Source organism: Neolamprologus brichardi, chromosome 17 (genome assembly GCF_056152115.1).
Source record: "Neolamprologus brichardi isolate AB-2024 chromosome 17, ASM5615211v1, whole genome shotgun sequence".
Classification (NCBI taxonomy): domain Eukaryota; kingdom Metazoa; phylum Chordata; class Actinopteri; order Cichliformes; family Cichlidae; genus Neolamprologus; species Neolamprologus brichardi.
In genome coordinates this window covers 22,491,982-22,514,754 of record NC_142120.1, presented here as the reverse complement: position 1 = coordinate 22,514,754, position 22,773 = coordinate 22,491,982, and the positions used below count along the sequence as shown (strand labels likewise).

Here is a 22,773-nt window from a genome sequence, read left to right as displayed (position 1 = left end):
TATTTGCAGTTACTCCAGAGATTAAATATCACAGCATGCATGCATCAGAATTTATTGACCACACGTGTATAGACATGCTTGGTTGGTAGTTGAGTTTAGGTTAACTCGTGGATTAAAGTCTTCCTTCTGTCAACAAAATCCAAATCAGCAGCTTGTTTGTCTTTCTTTTAATACTTCCTTACTTTGTGTCTACGAGTTAGTGCCAAGACCACCCCTTCCTGTTGCAGACACACATCTTTGATCAGATCAGCTGCTCCAGCTTCCTCCCACAGTCCAAAGCCAGGTTTTAAATTGGTCTCAGGTCTGAACGTGAATTACTGACTTTGTCCACGTGAGCAGACTAGCAACCAAGACACCTCTTCACCCACAACATGGATACACAGTGAAGTAAGTAGAGAGGAATGAGGCTCAGAAATGTCCTCACACAGCTGGGCACTGTGATGACCTTTATCTTGGAACTATTTTCAGCAGCGGATTAACCCAAATTCAGTGCTGTAGTGAAAGATTTTGGAAAAACACAATAATGCTTTAGATCCTGTAAACAAAACTATGAAATGTTAATAACGCTTCAGCACTAGTGAAGAAAACAAACATAAAGTGCTGCTGCTGAACGTAAAGGAGAAGACGTGGGCTTCATTACACTTCCTACAAACACGCTCACTCATGAAAACCATGAAATATTGTAAGGTGACGGGTCACTCCCAAACTCTTTTGTGCTGAATAAAATAAGTTAGAGTGTGAACAGAGCAGAGAGGAAATAACAGCTTATCACTGAAACCGGAGCCAAAATTAGAGTCCTAATAAACATGCAGAGATATCATTTGATTGCCAGGATATTTTGTTAGAGTTGCAGCCTGTTTTTCATGTGCTTGTGTCCATTTTACTGGAAGTCAACCACAGCTTCTCTGGTTTGAGACCTTAACCTGTGACAGGTGAAATTTGTGGTAATATATTGAATGTAGACCCACTCAGCCCAGGGCCAGAGACAACGACAACAACTGTCTACAGAGAGACCAAACAAGAGAGGTGGGCGGACTGACCCAAATATCAATAGTATCGATATCAACACTAGCATTGGTATTGAATTTATACTAGTGTGATAGGACCAACACTTTGATCCTCTGTGCAGCTTACTGAATTTTGTTAAATAAACTTTTTTTAAAAATATACCTTAAACATGCAAAATGAAAGATGTCTGAAGCTATTTTATTTATAGCCTGTAACACATTTAAACAGCAGACACTCACTGCTTTAGACACAGGTCCCAAACATCCAGGTTCAAGTCAGCTGAAACGCTTAGTTGTGTAACTCGGTAACTTGGTATTGGTACCACAATTTGCAGTATTGCACAGAAAGACCATATATATATATATATATGGTCTTTCTGAACTGCCAAAGGATTACAAAGGCACGACAAAATACCACAAGTAGAAATTTTCCAAATTGTAATTTCTTGGTCTACAGAGAAAAACTTAACAGTGTTATATGATAAAACCCAAAATAGCTCCAGTATTTCAACCCTCGCTAAATGAAATAAGAGAAAAACAGCCGAGGGTTAAAAGTTAAGCAGCTCGAAACAGCATCATGAAGGCATCTGACATTTTGTAAATGTAGGTGTTGTGCGCTTATGTAACTGCATTAGACACATCACTAGCCTCTGCTTCCAAAGACAGCATTGCCACTGGGAAAATAAGGTAGGCCTTTATGAAACCGTGGTTTCTGTAGGTTGGATATCTGATTGGCTGTGAGCACCATCCTCATCATCACTTTGAGCAGCAGTGTAGGTGCCACAGAGCCCTGTGGCAGACAGTTATGCCGCTGCACTCAGAGCAGATGATGCAGAAGTGATGGCAGAAGCCGCTCATCTGGAAACGTTGCATTAAGTCAGTCTGGTTAGATAACGCTGGACTGATGCCTCTTTGTTTGCTTGTTTTCTGCATATTTGATCTTTCTCCCCCAGCTTGCAGAGGAACAACTGTCAAACTGCTGAAACGAATCACAAACCAAAAATAATCTGCAGTTAAAAGGTTTGGATGGATTTTTTACACCTGTCACTTTGACCCTCTGTGATATTTGATGGCTTGTTTTATCACCGATGGTGTCCACATTTGTTGCACCAGAGCATTTAGACCATTAGGTTTTATATTTACATTTTCGTCTTTGTCCATTTTATTTATAAAGCTATGTTTTAAAATTGCTTAATTGCCTTCAAATATAAACTAATGCTGTATGACTACATTATGTAACATCTGGCAAATGTCAAAAGGATGGCAGGTGCATCGAGGCAGGATACGTTTATGTTCTGGATGCAAAGCCAATATAAGACATGCAAACAGAATGAGCCCAAAATCGAAACTTTTGCTTTAAGAATCAACTTCATAAATGAAACATGAAGTAAGAATAACTGCACAGCTGAAACATGGTTTCATGCTGCAGAAGCCTTAAAGCAAATTATTCTATTTGCAGAAAACGATTGACAATCATAACTAATGACATCATAACATTTGAGAATATCTGCCATCAATAAAGGAAACAGTAGAGGAATAAAAAAACACAAAGAGAAAGATTATAAAAAGTTTTCATACTGTGCTAAAACGGTTTGGTTAATGGAAAGTTAATTAAGACCAAAAATAAGTTTGGTATATGCACCATTACAGATCTGAGTCAGATGTGAACTTCATGCTTTCTCCCACTGGAAAGGTTTTTGGCTTCAAAGGTTTCCTGCTTATTATTTTTACAGCTCGATAAAGACAATCCTGGTTTCTCTTCTCTGCTCTAACCTGTTCTGAGCAGACACCTATCCCACCTGCTGACATGAGCCTGAAAGTTTATCCAGAATGCACTATGGTTTCTGCTCCTCTATGACACAGACAGTTTATTCAGATTCTGATCGATCCATCGCACTGATGCTGTCACTCAGAGAACTAAAACCAGATTTTTTCTTTGGTCAGCGTGCTGTTTGTGGGCCTAAAGCCTTCACGGCCTCATTAAATATACTGAAAATATGCATGAGCTGATGTGAGTAGGCCAGAGGAGAACTTCTCTTTGATACTCTATTAGGTTCTCATCCCTCCGGCTGAGACCGGTTGACAGCATGCAGTTGTTATAAATAAAAGACATAAATGGCATCTTTGTCCTCCTGTCCCATCAACAGGTTACAGCATGAACCTTTAAGTGCAGCCGGCCTCACAGAGACGGACTCTGTTCAACAGATCAAACTTCCCCTCCGAATGTTCTGCTTCCACGTCCCTCTGAGCACCACTGGAGACCTGTTTATTTGCATTTAATATGTTAATTACTCTCAGAGACTGTTTGTCAGGAAGGTGATGCTATCGGGATTGTGAAGTGAAATTACGAGGCAATCCCCCCCCCCCCCCACCCCCACCCCCCGGCTTGTCTGATGATCAGGAAACGGCAGCAGAGTTTATCCAGGAAGGTAGGCAAGGCGGAGACACCGAGAGGGATTAATTAGCATTCTCAGCAGAGTTTACATATATTTGATTAATTCGAGCCCTCACAATGCTTTCCATTTTAAAGTTAACTGCTCTTCTCCAGGGCTAAACAATTAGGTTGCATAAGCTCATCTGAGTCTTACATTTCCATGTCACAGACCTCGAGCCAGCTGAGCAGCTCAGCTGAAAACCTTTAATTATCACACGCCAATGAGGCAATCATTTTCTATTTACTCATGAACTCTCTGCTACGCTCACGGCTCCAGTTAATGACCCGGTACAGCCCAGGTTTAAAATAACCTGTGTCAACTCCACGCCAGCATCCGATCCATCTTTTTTACGTAATTGCAGGTGTGCATCCACTCTGCAGCAGTGCGGCACTCTCAGATAATATGCTACTGGTTTAGTAATGCAAAGCCTATTAGGATCCAAGTGGAGACACACAAAGCAGGAGGCAGACATGATGAACAAAAGGTGACGGCAAAAGCAAAACCGCAAGCAGGCCGACAACCAACAAAGACCCAGATAAATGCAATGAGGGAGGGCTGGCCAATCACAGATCTGGGCAGTCCCCATAGAGGCCTTCCCCAAACCGCAGCTCATTTCTTGATTAAGCCATTCGCCTTTATCTACTAAAAATGCTACCAAACCTAAAATAAGGATGTGGGCCCAGCTATTGAATAGCATATGAATGCCAACCTTTTTTCAGTGTGCAGCATAATCATAAAGACTTCAGTCCCTCACAGCAGTGACTGCTGCAGGACTCGTGATCACTGAGGGAGTCCACAATAAACCAAACACGTCATCATCTCTGAAACATTTGTTTCCTAAACTGAACTGAACTGTGAGCTGGAGACTGTCGTGCATGAGCATAGCTCCAGAAGGACATCTGGGTCCAGATTATTTGGATTAGTTCTTATCTTGAGATCATCCTGATGATTGCTTCACACTCAGCAATGAGGCAGTGAGTCAGGAGAGTGAGAATAAACACATCTACAAATGTAATCAATGAGAGAGCAGTGCCACCGCTGATGACTGTTTCAAACTTCACGGCTCACCTGTGCACTGACACTCCACGGCTGCTCCTCAAGCACTGTGAATGATTTAATGTCTTCAGCTTCAAAAAATGTTACTGCTTTAATAAAATTACTTTAGTAGTTCACATTAAAGTGACACTACAGCATCTTTAAGTGCGTCAACTTCTATATTTTGTCATATCCACTCAACTTTAACAGCTTTCAGTTTCATTTGAAGCTGACAGGATTCACCTTCAGCTATCACCCCAGCTCTGACTGTCAGCTCAGCCTCAGCTGGCATGTTGATGATGTTCAGTGTGTTAACTCATTTCAAAGCTTCATCTTTAGCTTGTCTTAAACTTCTGTGAGGACTTCAAATATACCACAGCTCACTGTTCAGCTCTAACACAAAGCATTAACCTCAGCTGCAGCACCTGTTTATCATCGAACTGGGATCCTGGTCATACCTGAGATGCTGCAGAGCTTTTGTTCTTGTTTAACGTTTACATAACATTAAGATAACTTTCAGCCAGAAGCACGCATATTTTCTCATCAATCTGAGTCACAGGTGACTGAGTAGCTTCATTGGCAGGTGAATTTAAAGTCTGCCCGTGGACACCTGTGCTCCTCTGCCTACGACTGCTCTTCCATACAGGAGCTTGGTTCTTATGCAACGAGAGGCTTAATAAATCCTCCACACAGCACAGAGATTACTGTCAGCAGAAGAAGTAATGGACAAAGCAGCTGAAATATGAGGAAGAGAGCAGATTTCTGCACTCAGCTGAACTGTATGTGAAAAAAACACATTTCTGCCCCTCAAAGATGGATTCATCAGTGATGCAGTTTTTTAATCACACCATGAGTCCGTCCAATCAGGAATCGTACAGCACGACATGATTCGGACTAAAGTAAACAGTACGTAATGTTGGTGCAACGTGGAAGTATTTCATGATATGTGGTGACCAGTTTGCGTCCCCATCACATGTTCAGACTGTGCTGGGGTCACAAATGTGAACAGGTGGACAAAGAAACTGTGCTCTGTTAAAAACTGAAACTCAATTAGTTTGACTCCCACTGCAAGCTGTGATGGATTTGTCTGAATGACTACAGATCTCCTCTCTCATTTTCTGTGCATTTTAGAGAGCGTTTGAGCGGTCACTGGCAAATTGTAAACTACAGAGTGAACAAAGTGTTACAGTGAGTGAAGTAGTTTTGTCAGTCTGTTCTGCAAGGTCTTCACCTATAGCTCATACAGGTGTTCTGATTTAAAGGAAGCTTCCTGTCCCCACACAGGGGTTAAAGGTCAAACCTGAATGAAGATCCAAAGGCTCTGAAACACAGAGGCCATAGAAATGACTCTTTTCCTCCAGAGTCATCGCCTTCACTCAAAGGATGAGCTCAACCTCATCTTTGCTCTCTCACTGCTCTCACACTTTTTTCAGGCAGTGGCCGAGGTTGCAGCTGAGCACTGAGTGTGTGTGTGTGTGTGCGTGTGTGTGTGTGTGTGTGTGTGTGTGTGTGTGTGTGTGTGTGTGTGTGTGTGTGTGCGTGTGTGTGTGTGTGTGTGAGTGTGTATGAAATATTTTTATATGAGTGTACATGTTATGTAACTTCCTCATTGCATTGTCTCTCCTGCTCCCAGCGTTTTCCTGGCCTGTGCACAGCAGAGCAGAGGGGATCAGAGTCCTGTTGGGGGGCTGCAGAGCTCATCTAATCACCTCAGCCGATTCAGAGCAGGCTCCGCAGCCTTCCTGCCTTTTGCTGTTAGTTTTAGTGCCAAAAGCTTTAGTCATGTGTCCACAGCTGAGCCTCATGGTCACATATTTGCTTCTGATGGTCGTGTTGTAATTGTGCTAATCACGGAGCGCTGTAATTAGCTGTGCTGCTACAGCCCCTCTAATACTTCCTGTGTTGCTTTTCTGTCATGCAAAGTCTTAGACACCCGCGGATTTCGTACATTTATTAAAAATAGAAACAGGATAATGTAAATACTGCACACAGTATGTGTGTTATCTGAATTTGTGGGACAGTGGCTCAGATTAGTCAGGGGTGTCTTTTTAGCATCTCTCGGCTCTCAGTGAAATGAGATGTCAGTCAATCTGACAGCTGCGGATGGGTATTTTTGCCGGCATGCAAAGTTTTTTTAATCTCCTCCAAGTTTTTGAGGGCACAGCTTAAACTTCAGGCTCAAATCCTGGGAAAATGTTCAAGGTCAGACAAAAGATGGAAGAAAAAAAGAGTGCAGTGACGGCTGCTTCCTCACATCCAGACATCTGAATCCACGTGTCTAATTTTCTGTGCCAACAAAATCCTTCAAGAAGAATATCTGTTCATAGTAAATGAGGCTGGAATACATGTGTTATATAAGACATTTTCCATCCAATTTTCAATTGTCCACCCAATATGATCACATAAAAATATAAATATTAAATCATGATGGACAAATACAGATACCGCTGTCTCCATGCTTTTATTCCTGGACGTTATTACAGCAGCTTTGCATATTCAGTGTTCATAAAAATCCTTCTCTCACACTGTCCGAAACAAGCTGCTATAGCTCCTCTTCCTTGACTTCCTTCTTATTGGCTGCACTTGTAAACAGGTTTGGACTGCAGGTGGGTGGGGCTTCTGTGCCTGAGATGATCATGATAGGGATAACCTGTCTCTGTGACATAATTCAGAGCAAAGAGTAGAAAAAGCTGTGCGAAACTGAGTATTCAGAGCGCTCTGCAGCATGAACCTTTGTTCACAGGTTTTACTGTCTCTGCACTGAGCTCATTATTAGAAACTTTGGAGGCTGAATATATGACAGGAAGTAAGGAGAAGCAGGATAGGTCCCACATAATCTCAGGACAGAGCTCACCTGACCTCTGAGCTCAGTGAGCTCTGTCCTGGTGATGATGGTCAGGTCACAAAGGAGCAGGACGCAGAAAGGATTTACCATAAGGTTCCCATATGGTTTCTTTCACAATTAAAGCATTAATTTCAAAATCAAATCAAAAGGACAAGCTCAAAATGACTGTTGGAAAACATCCATAAAATAAACAAATGTGAAAATGGGAATGCTCATTATGGTTAATTGTGGTGATTCACTGCAGTATCTACTGTTCTCATGACTAGAAAAGCATTTTTTATCTGCTAGATTTGCCCAGAATAAATCTGTTGATGCTTCTCTCACTTATAGTAATGGATTTGGTTCAGTAATGCCTAACATCGAGGACTTCACAGCGAAAAGCGCAGATTACTTTTCATTGAAACTATCCAGCAGAAAACTGAAGCCCGTATCAGACTTTCAGGGATGTTTTCATGGATCTGTGGATGACACTAAGCCCCCTCCTCGACACTGTTTATTCAGCTGCCAGCAGCAGACGGCTTCCCCTAATTGGGAGATCGGCCGCCAGTTCACCAGATTACAGGACGATGGCGGTGCTGCCAGAGTTTATGACGCTTGGACGGTGTCCCGGTGCTCTGGTTATATCTGGCTAATTGATGCGTCCAGCAGAGCAGTTTAGCCCAATAACAACAAACAGCACAGGAAAGATGGGAGTGTAGATCAGAAGTTTGTGACCACCTGAGAATCAGTAGATTGAGATTTTGTCCATTTTAACTGTGTTTTACTTCCTTTAAATATATTTTTATGTGTGTCAAGTCTGGTCCCTTTAAATAGTGTCAATTTTGTCTTTCTCTATGAAAAACAATTTAATATTGTTTCTTCACACCTTTATTTAAATATCAGTGGATGTAGAAGTATTAGGCTGACCTTCGTTGAAATCATTGATGAATTGATGATGGATATTGATATTGATATTAAAGTGGAGTTTGGCATCTATTTCTCTTTTATTCCATTTTCATAAAAGGTTTTTCTGTGACATATAAACTGAGTTTCAACAACAACTTTAAGGTCATCAGGCCCACCCCAACTCACCCGGCCAGCGTTCATAACTCAGGTCCAGAGCTTGCCCACAAGTTGGGGAGCGATACTACTTGGACTGCCTCTGAATAAAATGTATTCATGTAAACCAACTGAAAAAACAGAAGTGGGCCTAATCCTAATTTACTGTGAGCCTGTGCCAATTCGCACACCTATTTCCCTCACACACTGTTTAAACTGATGACACTTGTTGGTTCACTCTTGTTTGCAGTGAATATGTCATCAGTGCCACATCAGTGTGAGAAGCTGACCCAAGTCTGCATGAGGTCTCAGCCTTTAAAGCAGAGACAGAGAGAGATTTTCAAAGTGTTCAGGCAAATATGTATATTTCATGCTGGCTGATGAAAGTTACATCATATCACTGAAAGCTTCAGAACAGGTACTAAAAACATTATGTGCAGAGCTTTGACTACTTTCTACTTTTCTACTATTTACAGTCAAATTAGTGTCTCAAAGCATATTACACCAATCTGACAAATCCTGTTATTCTGTCTTTGAACAAAGTGAGACATAAAGATGTGTTAGTTTCAGAAAATACTGTCCAACTTCTATAAAAGCATGAAACATACAATATCCAGCAGCTCTAAAGCAGTATAGTATTGAAGGGGTTTATTACCCTAGAGCCAAATTATTAAAAGACGTCTGATCTACAGTGCTGTCAGGCTTTGGAAAAAGAGAGAGGACCCAGATGGAGGAAAACTAGACCAGTAAAGCTCATTATGAGTAAAATGTTAACAAACTGAGCTGCACAAAAACTTCATCACCATCACCAACAATTACCAAAAACCCCAAAATATGAAGACTACTGTGACAGCTCAAGGACATGTTTGCCTCAGCTTAGCACATCTTAATGTTAGCACAAAATTCAAACATTAAGACTTTAAACGGTGGAGTCCAGAAAATAGTGGGTGACAGCAAGGTGGTTACAGCCATCCTTTATATACAGTCTGTGATTTCATGCCATATTTTGTTGATGGACAAAATGGCTTGGATGACATTTATATTTCCTTGAGCTACAGAAATGTTCATGTCTATTATTGATTATAAACAGAATTTAAAAAGATCAAATAAACAAACAATTAACCTCTAGAAGAAGTGTTTAAAGATATTTAGCCATCATTCAGAGCCTTTCTTTAACAAGCAGCCAGGAGTGCACAGAGGAGATGGTGATGAAGGCTGTAATTACCCAGTGAAATCAGATGAAAGTAATAAAGGATGCGGGCTAGCATGTGCATTGGCTTCTGGTCGACTGCGTCCAGATGCTGCACTGTTGGCAGCGTGTCGGTGTAGGTGAGGCCATGTGGATCTGCAGGACAGATTTTTGTCCTACAGCTTTCTGGTTGGTGAAAGGCTTGCACAGCAGAAATGATGCTAAATGTCCGTTTTCTCTATGAAAAAGGCAACTGTCATCATGGCTACAGAGGCCTCAAACAATGGCGAGTGGAGAGAAAAATGGATAAACAGAAAAGTTACATAATCTAACTGGATTCAGGCAGTGAGGGGACCTGGATCGTTCACAAAGGTCAGCAGAAGAGCCCCTGAAATGATTAGAGGCAGGTGGGGGCAGCTGATGGATGATGAGGTTTGGAAAGTTGAGCCAAGATGATTAGGTAGAAAAAAATGTCTGCATATCAGTGACTCAGGGAACATCTCCTTGATTCTTTTATCCTCTGGATAAATATTCTTTATCCTGTTATTGAATCAGAGCCTGAAAAAGAAGGTCACTGAGTCACAGCATCCATTTACGCTATGAAAACAAGTTGACTGTATAATCAATCAATCAATCAATCAATTCAACATTTAAGGCCGACCTGTTCTGCTTCTCTTTATTTCCTGTATCTCCTGCAGTAAGCAGGAAAGCACAGGAGCCCCACCAACCTGCTTTTCTGTTTACTGTCACCATCATCTATACCATAACACACACTGAGCATGTGTGAAAAGGGCTTCCTGCTCCTACCTTTCACAATAAAAGCCCTCAGTATGTATACAGCATGTAGGATTGCAGAAGTGAAGAAGGTTTTTGCTGATAAGCAGATGAGTAAAATGAGTTACAGGATGGTGAAGCAGTTTACTGAAGAGCCAAGATTAAAGTAATATTAACTTTAGTTTTACCAGCTATGAAATACAGGATTCAATATTTTCTTATAGGAATTATATTTTCCAGATAAAATCATATTTTTTTAAGTTCTTGGAAGCTCATTTCTAATAGCCCAAAAATGATCAAAGAACCTCAGTATCAGATATTGATATAAATTATTCAAAGCTGCTGTGGAGTCAAAAACACACAGCTGGAAATATTCAGAATAATTCAGCTTTACATTCAGTGTAAAATAAGTAAGTAAGTAAAGTTTATTTATTAAGCGCTTGTCATAGACAGGTAGTCACAAAGCGCTGAACACAAAGATTAAAATAAACAGTACGATAAATAGCAAAATCACAATATACACAGTATAAGAGGTTAAATGTAAATTAAAAATTTAAAAAGCGTTGGTCACCCGAAGGCTTGTTTAAACAGTAAAGTTTTTAACTGCTTTTTAAAGGATTCCACAGAGTCAAACAAACGTAGTTGTAGACTGTTCCACAGCCTTGGTGCCACAGACTGAAAGGCTCTGTCCCCTTTCATCTTCAGTTGTGTTTGGCGAGCAACCAACAAACTCTGAGTCTGTGAGCGGAGACAACGAGCAGCAGTGTATTTTGTGAGAAGCTTGGATAAATAATCTGGGACCTGGCCATGTACTGCTCTGTACGTTAAAACAATAATTTTAAAACAAATTCTAAAATCTATTGGGAGCCAGTGTAAAGAACATAAAATAAGAGTAATGTGAGCTCGCTTGCTAGAGCGAGTTAGTAGTCTGGCTGCTGCATTTTGTATAGCTTGGAGGCAGGAAAGAGATGATTTATCCAAGCTGGTAAACAGGGAATTACAATAATCTAAACGCGATGACACAAATGCACGGACAATTGTTTCCAGTTCAGCTAAGGAGACCATATGTCACAGTTTAGAAATGTTCCTTAAATGAAAGAAACAAGAACGAGACAGAGATTTTACGTGTGAGTCAAATATTACTCCAAGATTTTGAATATTTGGCTTAGCAGAAGGACAAAAAGGGGCAAGAACCTGACTGATTATAGAATATAGATCAGGAGGAGCTATGATCATGGTCTCTGTCTTGTTCATGTTTAAAACAAGGTAATTGTTAGAAAGCCAGTCAGAAACCTGAATTAAGCACTGGACTAGGGTGCACAGCCTATCCAGCTGATCAGGCTTAAAGGACATATATACAGCGGAATGTCATCGGCATAGAAAGGATAAGACAGATCACTAAAAGACTGAATAATGCCAGCTAAAGGAAACATATAAAAAGTAAATAATAATGGACCCAAAACTGAACCCTGTGGAACCCCGTAGGTTAGGGCAGCAATGTTAGAGGAGAACCTATCAGTCCTAACAGAAAAGGTCCTACCTGATAAATAGGAAGAAAACCAGTCTAAGGCAGTGCCAGATATACCAGCCAGAACTTTCAGCCTGTTAAGTAGGAAAGGTCACTTCATTCACTCGCACTGTTAACAAGAAGAACATCAAAACACTAAATTCAAAGGCTAATTTTATCCAAAGAAAACAGACTTTCACAGTCCTTCATTCCAGGAGAAGGATGATCTCGGACAGCTCTAAGATCACAGTAACACCCCACACACCACAGCTCCACAGTTTGATTTTGTCTCCTTCCTGCTTCTACATGACGACTGTCGAGCACAAAGCCGGCTCTGATGAAATGGTCCCTATGTTTGCTGTGGACGACCCTCACTGCAAATCTATGACTGTGAGCCAAACGTTCTCACCCAACATCAGCAGCCAACATTAGGTATAAACGGTGACAGCGTTGTTTTAAGCAGTAAGTAAAGAAGGGTTTCTCCTCCAGCTGCTTATCAGGCTGTCTCTCACAGACAGTTGTTATGATGTGCCAGTGATCATAAGGCCTCATAAATTGGAAGTTATTACAAAGGAAATGGAGAAAGTGATAATGCAGCCATTAATAACCATTTAGATGCTCATTGTGCAATGGTGGAGCTTGAATCTTAAAAAATGTACCTTTTTATTCTGATGCCAGAAGCAGAAAGTTCACTTCTGGATTCTCTCTATAAAATCGCCTCCTGAAAAGCTCGGACAACTGATTGGTTAGCTGAACTGTGAGAACTGAAGTTTACCTTATATGGACTCATATTGAATTCATAATATGTGGGGCTTAATATGCTTAGAATGAAATGCTATTTTCACATGTGCAGCAACCAACCTGCAGTTCCTGAGTTCCTCATTCCCCAATCCCATGTTAAAGCTTCACAGCAGAAATAAACATTATTACACCCTGATACACAAATGGTTTTCTCTCTGTGGATAATTTCTCCCTTCATAACAACAGTTTTAAGATAAAATTGTATTAAAGGTTAAAGTTTGCGTTATTAGGGGCTTGGCCTCTTTGACTGACAGGACTGACAGGTGATGCTGGTGGCATGAACTGCTAGCTGTCTTTAACTGGACCTCTGGACCGTGTTTGTGCTGTTGGAGCCTTTTGGAGCTTTTTTAATGACATCATGTGACCAATAACATGGCTGCTGTGAGGTTTCTGTAAGTTCCAGTTTTGGTTCACATTGAAGTTCTACCTTAAAGTCGTGAACTCTGGGTAGTGACTGATAGAATGAAACCAACCTGGGTTACGTCAGATTCACATGTACTCATCTGTAAGAAAGACTTGACTAAACACGTAGGAGCTTCTTCTTTCTGGAACTCTGCTTCTTCAGCGTGTGGATCAAATGAGCAGACAACACGCTTTCACTCCCAAAGCGTAAAATTTTACGCTAGGTGACAAATTATCTGTATATTACACTTTCAGCCACCCAACAGGTCCCTATATTACGAGTTCAGAAAAATGAGGAAACATGAGAACCGTTTGGAATGAATCTACACATGTACTTTTATTTTACTTAAATCACTTTGGAAAACACTATCTAACATGATTAAGGTGGTGGTTAACAGTTATGGTTAAGGTTAGCGTTAAGGTTAGGGTTAGGGCTGGAATACAGGGCTGGAACATGTGTTATCGCAGGAGCATCATTCTGTTTGATTTCATGCACAATCCAGCACGTAGCATAAGAACACAAACCATCACCTTTCGCGTTCCCATGGAACGTGACAAATCATCAGTATATTCCGTCGGGAGTGAGAATGGGCTGGAGCAGACTGTGAAATTGAACTCGAATGTTCAGTGGTGAGCTACAGAAATGAGGAGCTTTGGATTTAAACTGCTCTCGATATTTGAGGTAACAGACGCAACTACTAATAGAAGGCAAGATATTGCTGACTAAACTAAAGGCTGTGTGGGAAATGTAATAGAGTATTATGTAAGCATCCATCAGCCACAAACTGATGCATGAACAGCCAGTAGTTCTTTCAGTTGAATGTGCTTTAGGACATCCACACAGATCTCGTAGTGTTGCTTCTTTGTGCGGGAAGCAGCTGAGGTGGTTCAGACGTGATGAAGAGCCTTTCTGTGCTCTCCCAGCTGGGAGGAGACCCCGGGGTAGACCCAAAACTCTCAGGAGAGATTATATTTAACTCCTCTGGTCTGAGAACACCTCGGGATCCCAAAGGAGAAACTGGAAGGTGTTGCTGGGGAATGCGACATCTGAAATATCCTGTTTAGCCTGCTGCTGCTACCCGACTTCAGACAAGCTGAATATAACTGACCGATTCAGACCATATCCTCCTTCAAACTAAACGATGTGGTGGTTTCTTTGTGTGCTGTTTTTGTTTGCTGGACAGGATCAGGCCAAAGGAGGAAGCTGCTTTATAATTAGGGATGCAGATTTTGTGATGTGCAGTCTCTCCTAATTTTGATAAAAACCTCTATAAATATCTAAAGTGGACTTGTTTGGTGAATTAAGATGCCCCCATCGAACCTCCAGCGCTCCCCGGTCTCCCAGGACAAATGTGCAGGAAGCTCCCAGCTGCTTCAGAGATAACACCCAAAGTGACAGCTGACGGCTTCTCGCCTGCAGACTCCATCTGTGCACTGCCACTTTTACCCAAACTAAAAATAAAAGATAACAAATCCCCACCTTCCACTGAGGGAGGTGGGAGCTTGAGTCCAACTGAACGACAGGAAGGCAGAGCATGAATAAAAACAAGTGAAAGTGCTTTCCGTTTAATATTTGCCTTCATCTTTAAATATTAAATATTAATATTCATCTTTAAATACCGGTCATAGTACATGAAGACAGTGATGTGTCTTTTCATCATTTGGAAGCTGTAAGTCTGACAAACTGTTGGAGTCATTTTAATTTTAAATCTACCTGGACTCTGGCTCAACAGTTAATTTGTCCAAAAAAGTCATGATTTTAGTTACCGTGTTCAGTCTGCCCCATATCTGCACAAAGACATCCCTCCTCTGGGGTAACTCTCACACTAATCTGCTCTGAAACAGCTCCAACTTGTCCTTCCAGCAGGTCAAAGGCAGCGTTTTGTTTTCCCAGCATAAGTCTTCTGTTTTTAACACATCAGAGGTTACATGTCATAGGCTTTGTGCTCCATCGCCTGAGACCTAACGAAGCCTGTGAGGATTAGCAACTTCAGTCACCAGTGGGTTAGTTAGAGTTCGCAGCCCTCCAGGAGATATTGTGAAAGTGATTCATCAAACAGATGTCCAGATTTTAAGGTTAATTAGAAGATGTGTGATTGTTAAAGACGCTGCCCCTTTAAAGCTTGCTGGATTTAGAAATATTGAAGAAAAGCCACCAGTTAACAATCACAGTGCAGAAAATGCTCGAGTCATACAAGCATACATGGTGAAAGGTTTCAGCTTCGACATTATGGATGGTTGTCACGTCACTTCTCCTCCAGAAAAAAGAAACAAACACGTGGTCACATATTTGCAGCTTAGTTTGTAATGCTGTGATAACAGTATGGGTACAGAGACGGCTCTGATACTGAGCTAAGCTCTGAAGGCACCAAGCCACATGTAACCTGTGTGAAAGCTGCAATCATTTTAGTAATGTTTCCAGACTCTTAGCTTTAGCATGATGATGAAGACATCCATGTTCACTCCAGAAAATGATTAGCTGTATTATTAGCTGATAATGTTGGGGGAAAAAACATGCTGGGATCCATAAAATATTTGGAGTAATGATGTAATTATCATGTTTGCCTGAATAATCAATTATTTTCTTAGGACACTTGAAATAATTTAGCTGTGTTATGAAACATGATCCTAAACTCGGACTCATTCTTGGACAGATGTTAAATAGAGACACTCCTGTAGGAACAGGTCAGAAGGGGGATTCCTCCCAAAAAGTATGAAATGAAATGAAATAAAATCCACAGCGAGTATCCTGGTGATGATGACACTATGTGTGGTTAGTATGCTGATTGGTTGAAACGTGCGCATGGAAAAGAAAATTCACCACAAATACGAAAAATAATGAAAGATCCAAAAAGAAGCTCAGACAGGCTGATTAATTTCTTTTCACGCCATCATAAAGAAATTCTTTCTCTACTTTCACTTCTGTTTTCTCTGTGGGTGGAGCTAAACAACATAACCAACAACAAACTACTGCCCCCTGTTGACAGTACAGCACAACAACATGTAGACATTGGTCTGCAGAGCTCTTCATAGGATCAGCAGGGCCACACTTGCCCTGTCTCAAAAGTATTTGTGTAATTTCTCTTGCTGCCTGAAGGTGGCAACAAAAAGCTCTAATCCTGTTTCTGACACATATCTCTTCCTGTTAAAAGGGAGATTTTTCCCCCACTGTTGTCAAGTGCAGTATAGTATATAATCTAAAGTGTCACTCAGGTGACTGTAATTATGGTCTGATGCAATATGAATATAACCAAAATTCGTGCATATTTAAATAACATAGAGTAGAAGTTTGTATGCTTTGTTTTTAATAGACAAAAATAAAATAAAATTTAAGATATAATTGAATTTTGTAACTTGAAATTTGGCATCAATGGGACTCCATACAGAGGAGCGCGTGGTGCTGAAAGGACAGCTCCCGGCGACATGACTGTGCCTCACGTGCACACTACTGAGCATGTCATTACATAAAAACTCTTAAACGTCAAAATGTGCTCACATGTTCTCACCTGGTATTGCTGATGCTCGATCTCTCCAGACGGTTTCTGCTCTGTCCTCTTTTCTTGGCTGTTGTTCCTTCAGTTTAAAAAAAATCCCAAATGTTCTTTATTTAAAAGTTCAAGGCTGAGGTCCCCCCCAAACCCTCTCTGATTTAAACAGAACCTGAGTGAAGGAAAACAGGTGTCTGCATCTCAAAAATATACTTTTGTTTTTCTACAATAAGAGCAGCCTGTGGGGAATATTTACACGTCTGCTGCCAGTATAAACATCACAGTTGGGAAATTATTATTATTATTATTATTTGTTGTTGTTGTTGTTGTTGCACTACTGAATGTGGTCTGCGTCCTGCATTATATACACAGTCTGGTTGGTCCCGGTAATCCTCTCAGTGTGTCAAGTAATTATTCCGAGTCGTGCTTGTCCCTGATTATCTGCAGCATCTGATGTCCCACTTCCCTCTAATTCATCCATGAATTAGATTTGATGCTCTGCAGGTGTCCCTGCTTTATTAAAGGGCCCCTGTGTTGCATCACATGCGCTGCAGCTCGTTCATAACTCCGCACTTTTAACTGTCGTGCTTACCAGATGATGGGGATTAAAGTGTGCTTTTTATAAACCAACCCTCTTAAAACTTTTCAGGATTGCAATGTGTTGATCCTCCAACTGCAATGTGCAAAGACTTAAGAGCCCATTAACGGGGTTTATTCTACACGACTGTATCTGCTTTAAGCCCATGTGTGCTCGTGCACGGCTACAGGTCCGTCTCCCGCGTGTCCAGACAGAACGCGTAAAGGGATCTCTTGAAGTCCACGCTGCTGTTTGCTTTGATGTTCGTTTTCTCCACCGAAGCGCCCGCCTCGTTGTTCTCCACATCCTGAGACTTCACGGACGCTTTGCTGCCTTTGCGCTTAAGCTCGGGGCTCTCTCTGCCGCTGTTGGGCTCGTCCTTCAGGGAGGACTGATCCTGGTCCGTCTCCCGGTGGTAGAAGTAGTTGAAGTTGGACACGATGACGGGCACCGGCAGCGCGATGGTGAGCACTCCGGCGATGGCGCACAGAGAGCCCACGATCTTCCCTCCGACCGTCACCGGCCTCATGTCACCGTAACCCACAGTCGTCATGGTGACTACCGCCCACCAGAAGGCGTCGGGGATGCTGGAGAAGTGGGACTCCGGCTCGTCAGCTTCGGCGAAGTACACGGCGCTGGAGAAGAGGATGACCCCGATGAAGAGAAAGAAGATGAGCAGGCCAAGCTCGCGCATGCTGGCCTTCAGAGTCTGGCCCAGGATCTGCAGCCCTTTGGAGTGTCGGGACAGCTTGAAGATGCGGAAGACCCGGACCAAGCGGATGACCCTCAGGATGGCTAGAGACATGGCCTGCTGACCGTTCTGGTGCTCCTGGCCCTGCTGCTCCGCCAGCTCCGTGCCCACGGTGATGAAGTAAGGCATGATGGACATGATGTCGATGATGTTCATGATGGTCTTGGAGAACTCGGACTTGCTGGGGCACGCAAAAAAGCGCACGATGAGCTCGAAGGTAAACCAGATGACGCACGTGGTCTCGATGATGAAGAAGGGGTCGGTGAAGGTGAGCGACGGCCGGGGCGCCGTGCTGTTGTCCAGACGGCTGGTGACCGCCAGCTCCCTCTCATCCCTGAATTCCGGCAGCGTTTCCAGGCAGAAGGTGATGATGGATATGGTGATGACGATCACGGACACGATGGCGATGCCCCGGGCCGGGCTGGAACTCTCCGGGTACTCGAAGATGAGCCAGACCTGCTTCTGGAACTCGTTCTGCGGCAGCGGCTTCTCCTCCTCTTTAATGAAGCCCTCATCCTCGCGGAACCGGTCCATGGCCTCCTCCCCCAGCTGGTAGAACCGGATCTCGTCCGCAAACACGTCTATGGACACGTTGACGGGTCTCCGGATCTTTCCTCCGGACTGATAAAAATACAGTATCCCGTCGAAGCTCGGCCGGTTCCGGTCGAAGAAGTACTCGTTCCGGAGCGGGTCGAAGTACTTGATCCTCTTAGCGGGGTCTCCCAATAAAGTGTCAGGGAACTGGTTGAGGGTACCCAGCTGGGTCTCGTACCTCAGACCCGCGATGTTGATGAGCACCCTCTCGTTGCTCTCCGTATCCATGTCCATGTCCAGCATGTCCTCGTCGAACAGGTGGGGACTGTGGTCCGCGCGTAAAAGCGCATCCATGGCGTTCTCGCTGCAGCTCAGAGTGTTGTTCATGTCATTGATCTTCCAGGGGCTGTGCGGCGGCTGCGGGCCGCCCCGGGTGTTCAGCTCCTTGCTGTAGTCCTCTCCCCGCCCGCCTTGAACGAAGCCCGGCTGAGGGACATCCAGCGCGTTCCGGCAGCTCTCCTCGGCATTGTTGCCTCCACCTCCTCCTCCACCGCTCCCTTTTGCGCCGCCGTTCTCAAAGCTCACCAAGGCTATCTCCATCCCGCAGCCATCCACAGTTACAGCGCGCAGAGCAGGAGAGACTTGTTGATCCTGAGCGCGAACATCCTCCAGGAAACTCACAGAGAGGAGCAGCGGGGGAGACGCAGCTCCTGCAGCTCCTACTCAAGGGACCGCATCTGTGGAGTGTCTTCTGTTCTTCAGGCTCCGAGCCGCCGCACGTCTGCGCCAAACGGACGGGAAAAGCGCACAAAAGGAGAAGAAGACCCGGATGATACACACAGAGAGAGAGAAAGAGAGAGAGAGAGAGAGAGAGAGAGAGAGAGGCAGCAGTGATCACCCTGACGTCAAAAGTGTTGCTCGACCTGCTGCGCTGCTCTCTCTCTCTCTCTCTCTCTCTCTCTCTCTCTCTCTCTCTCTCACTGGGAGAGAGCCCCCGGTGGGGACAAAGCGCGCGCACTGACCATCTCATTTTTTAATATTCACTTTCATTTATTTGGATTTCTGCGCAGGGGACAGTCCGCGTGCACGTGCAAACAGCGACGGTTTAAAAATGTCACTGAAAACCTCAAAGATCAAAGTCAGTTCCAACACAACATGACGGTCTGTGGCAAAAAGCCCACGTCTCACCTGCGCGCTCCCACCCGGTACACACCTGTGAGCTTGTCAGGCAGTGTGAATGAAGAGGTCAAAGGTTACGAGCGCCACAGCTGCCCAAGGACAGAACAGAGTAAGTATTTCAGTGTTGGAGAAGAAGATACATGAAAACTTTTTATTTCCATGAAGTTTGTTTTGTCTTGATTTATAAACCTTTGCTCCTGTTTCCTGTCACTCTGACATCTCACTGTCAGCCATCTGTGATCTCCTTGCATTGGTTGCTAATACAGAGACAGCCCAACCTGCTTGCACACTCAGCCTGAAGCCCACCTGTTTGCGGAGGACAGCGACCATGAAATTCCATCTGAAACCACCCGCTGCTGTTCCTCTGCCGGCCACCAGAGGCACCAGTTGTGAGCCAGTCCTCACAAAGTCCTGTTAACATAAACATACTGACAGGCTGATGCAGAAGCTGTTTTGGTGTCTGTATATAACCCTTAACAGGAGTGAGGATTAGCATTGACTAACACTACCTCAGATGACCTCGCTGGTTTTTGTGGACACAAATCCATGCTTCAGTTTATTCTGAAAAACAGAATAAACTGAGATGCTGTGAGGTCATGTGGTGATTTCTTTCTGTCATTTTGTTTTTATTTTCACTCCTTACACAACATCAGACCTTCCTTTTTGTGTTTTACTGCCACAGCAACACACGTGTGCAAGCTTTCAGGTCTCCTTATTGCGCACACATCCATCTCCTTACAGTGTGAGCATAAAGGCCTGCTTTCCACATGATGGCATCCATGGACTCGCGGCTTTCATGCGTGCCTCTTTGTTTCCTTTATGCTCGTGTCCTCTGCTGCTCTGCTGCTGCTGGCTCGGCCCTGGGGCCACACTCTGCCTCATCCTGCTGGCTCTGAAGGAGATGGATACAGCTTTTCTTTAAAACACAAACCCATGTTTGTCTGCACATATAGAAACATCCCTGTCAGTCCACCACTGCTGGTCAGCTGTTAGTTTATGGTTGAAGTGAGTTCTTGTACTATCATGTTTGGATCTCATGCAGCCATGTGAGTCTTTATGTCAACACTGTAATCATTAACCAGCAACAAGCTGGAGCATCATTTTCTGTTTTTGCTGTAATCATGAAAGATCTTTGTTTCTGTGTTCTTTTTAATCATTATTTTTGTTGGTTTTATGAGAAATTCATGATAAGTTTGAACTTTTTTTTTTCTTGTGCTTTTCAGTATCTTGCTGTTGATGTCTAGAGAACTTCAGTCACTGCTCAGCAATATCCAAATAAAATACAAAACTGCCACTCAAACTTCATGGACGGTATTCTGGTCTTCTGAATAGAAGAGAAGATGTTAACTTAACCTTACTGGTTAGGTTTCATTCTCCCAGTCACTACCCAGAGTTCATGACTTGACTGAAGGCAGCCATATTATTGGTCAGATTATTCCTTACAAACACCCCAAAAGGAAACTCAGCTTCATGTTTCAGACAGGTGTTAATTTCTGGCTCTTATAGTATAAAAAAAGCTACACGCAGCACAACATTTAAGCAGTATTTCCAATCAGTTCAGTTCAATTCAATTTTATTTATACAGCGCCAAATCAAAACAGTCGCCTCCAGGTGCTTTATATTGTAAGGTACACCCTACAATAATACACACAGAAAAAACCCAGCAATCATATGACCCCCTGTGAGCAAGCATTTTGGCGACAGTGGGAAGAGGGAAAAAAATGCTTTTAATAAGAAGAAACCTCCAGCAGAGCCAGGCCAGGTATTGTGCAGGGTCGCTTAAGCCAACCAAAAAAAAAAACCAAAAAAACAGAAAACTGTGTCTGACATTATCCTACTGCTTTTGTTTAAATATACAGTGGGGCAAAAAAGTATTTAGTCAGCCACCGATTGTGCAAGTTCCCCCACTTAAAATGATGACAGAGGTCAGTAATTTGCACCAGAGGTACACGTCAACTGTGAGAGACAGAATGTGGAAAAAAAAAAAAATCCATGAATTCACATGGTAGGATTTGTAAAGAATTTATTCGTAAATCAGGGTGGAAAATAAGTATTTGGTCAATAACAAAAATACAACTCAATACTTTGTAACATAACCTTTGTTGGCAATAACAGAGGTCAAACGTTTACTATAGGTCTTTACCAGGTTTGCACACACAGTAGCTGGTATTTTGGCCCATTCCTCCATGCAGATCTTCTCAAGAGCAGTGATGTTTTGGGGCTGTCGCCGAGCAACACGGACTTTCAACTCCCGCCACAGATTTTCTATGGGGTTGAGGTCTGGAGACTGGCTAGGCCACTCCAGGACTTTCAAATGCTTCTTACGGAGCCACTCCTTTGTTGCCCGGGCGGTGTGTTTTGGATCATTGTCATGTTGGAAGACCCAGCCTCGTTTCATCTTCAAAGTTCTCACTGATGGAAGGAGGTTTTGGCTCAAAATCTCACGATACTTGGCCCCATTCATTCTGTCCTTAACACGGATCAGTCGTCCTGTCCCCTTGGCAGAAAAACAGCCCCATAGCATGATGTTTCCACCCCCATGCTTCACAGTAGGTATGGTGTTCTTGGGATGCAACTCAGTATTCTTCTTCCTCCAAACACGACGAGTTGAGTTTATACCAAAAAGTTCTACTTTGGTTTCATCTGACCACATGACATTCTCCCAATCCTCTGCTGTATCATCCATGTGCTCTCTGGCAAACTTCAGACGGGCCTGGACATGCACTGGCTTCAGCAGCGGAACACGTCTGGCACTGCGGGATTTGATTCCCTGCCGTTGTAGTGTGTTACTGATGGTGACCTTTGTTACTTTGGTCCCAGCTCTCTGCAGGTCATTCACCAGGTCCCCCCGTGTGGTTCTGGGATCTTTGCTCACCGTTCTCATGATCATTTTGACCCCACGGGATGAGATCTTGCGTGGAGCCCCAGATCGAGGGAGATTATAAGTGGTCTTGTATGTCTTCCATTTTCTGATGATTGCTCCCACAGTTGATTTTTTCACACCAAGCTGCTTGCCTATTGTAGATTCACTCTTCCCAGTCTGGTGCAGGTCTACAATTCTTTTCCTGGTGTCCTTCGAAAGCTCTTTGGTCTTGGCCATGGCGGAGTTTGGAGTCTGACTGGTTGAGGCTGTGGACAGGTGTCTTTTATACAGATGATGAGGTCAAACAGGTGCCATTCATACAGGTAACGAGTGGGGGACAGAAAAGCT

The 22,773-nt window shown here is 43.2% G+C and overlaps 1 protein-coding gene across 1 annotated transcript in view; it reads right to left on the bottom strand.

The window, feature by feature from the left end:
- LOC102796815 (potassium voltage-gated channel subfamily A member 5) overlaps positions 1–19,172 on the bottom strand; it is a 40,639-nt gene extending 21,467 nt beyond the window's left edge. The window contains exon 1 of the mRNA XM_006781036.3: positions 16,540–19,172. Within this exon, the coding sequence (XP_006781099.1) occupies positions 17,283–18,983 (1,701 nt within the window). The 5' untranslated portion in view covers positions 18,984–19,172 and the 3' untranslated portion in view covers positions 16,540–17,282. The remainder of the gene's footprint in view (positions 1–16,539) is intronic.
- Positions 19,173–22,773: the final 3,601 nt, after the last annotated feature.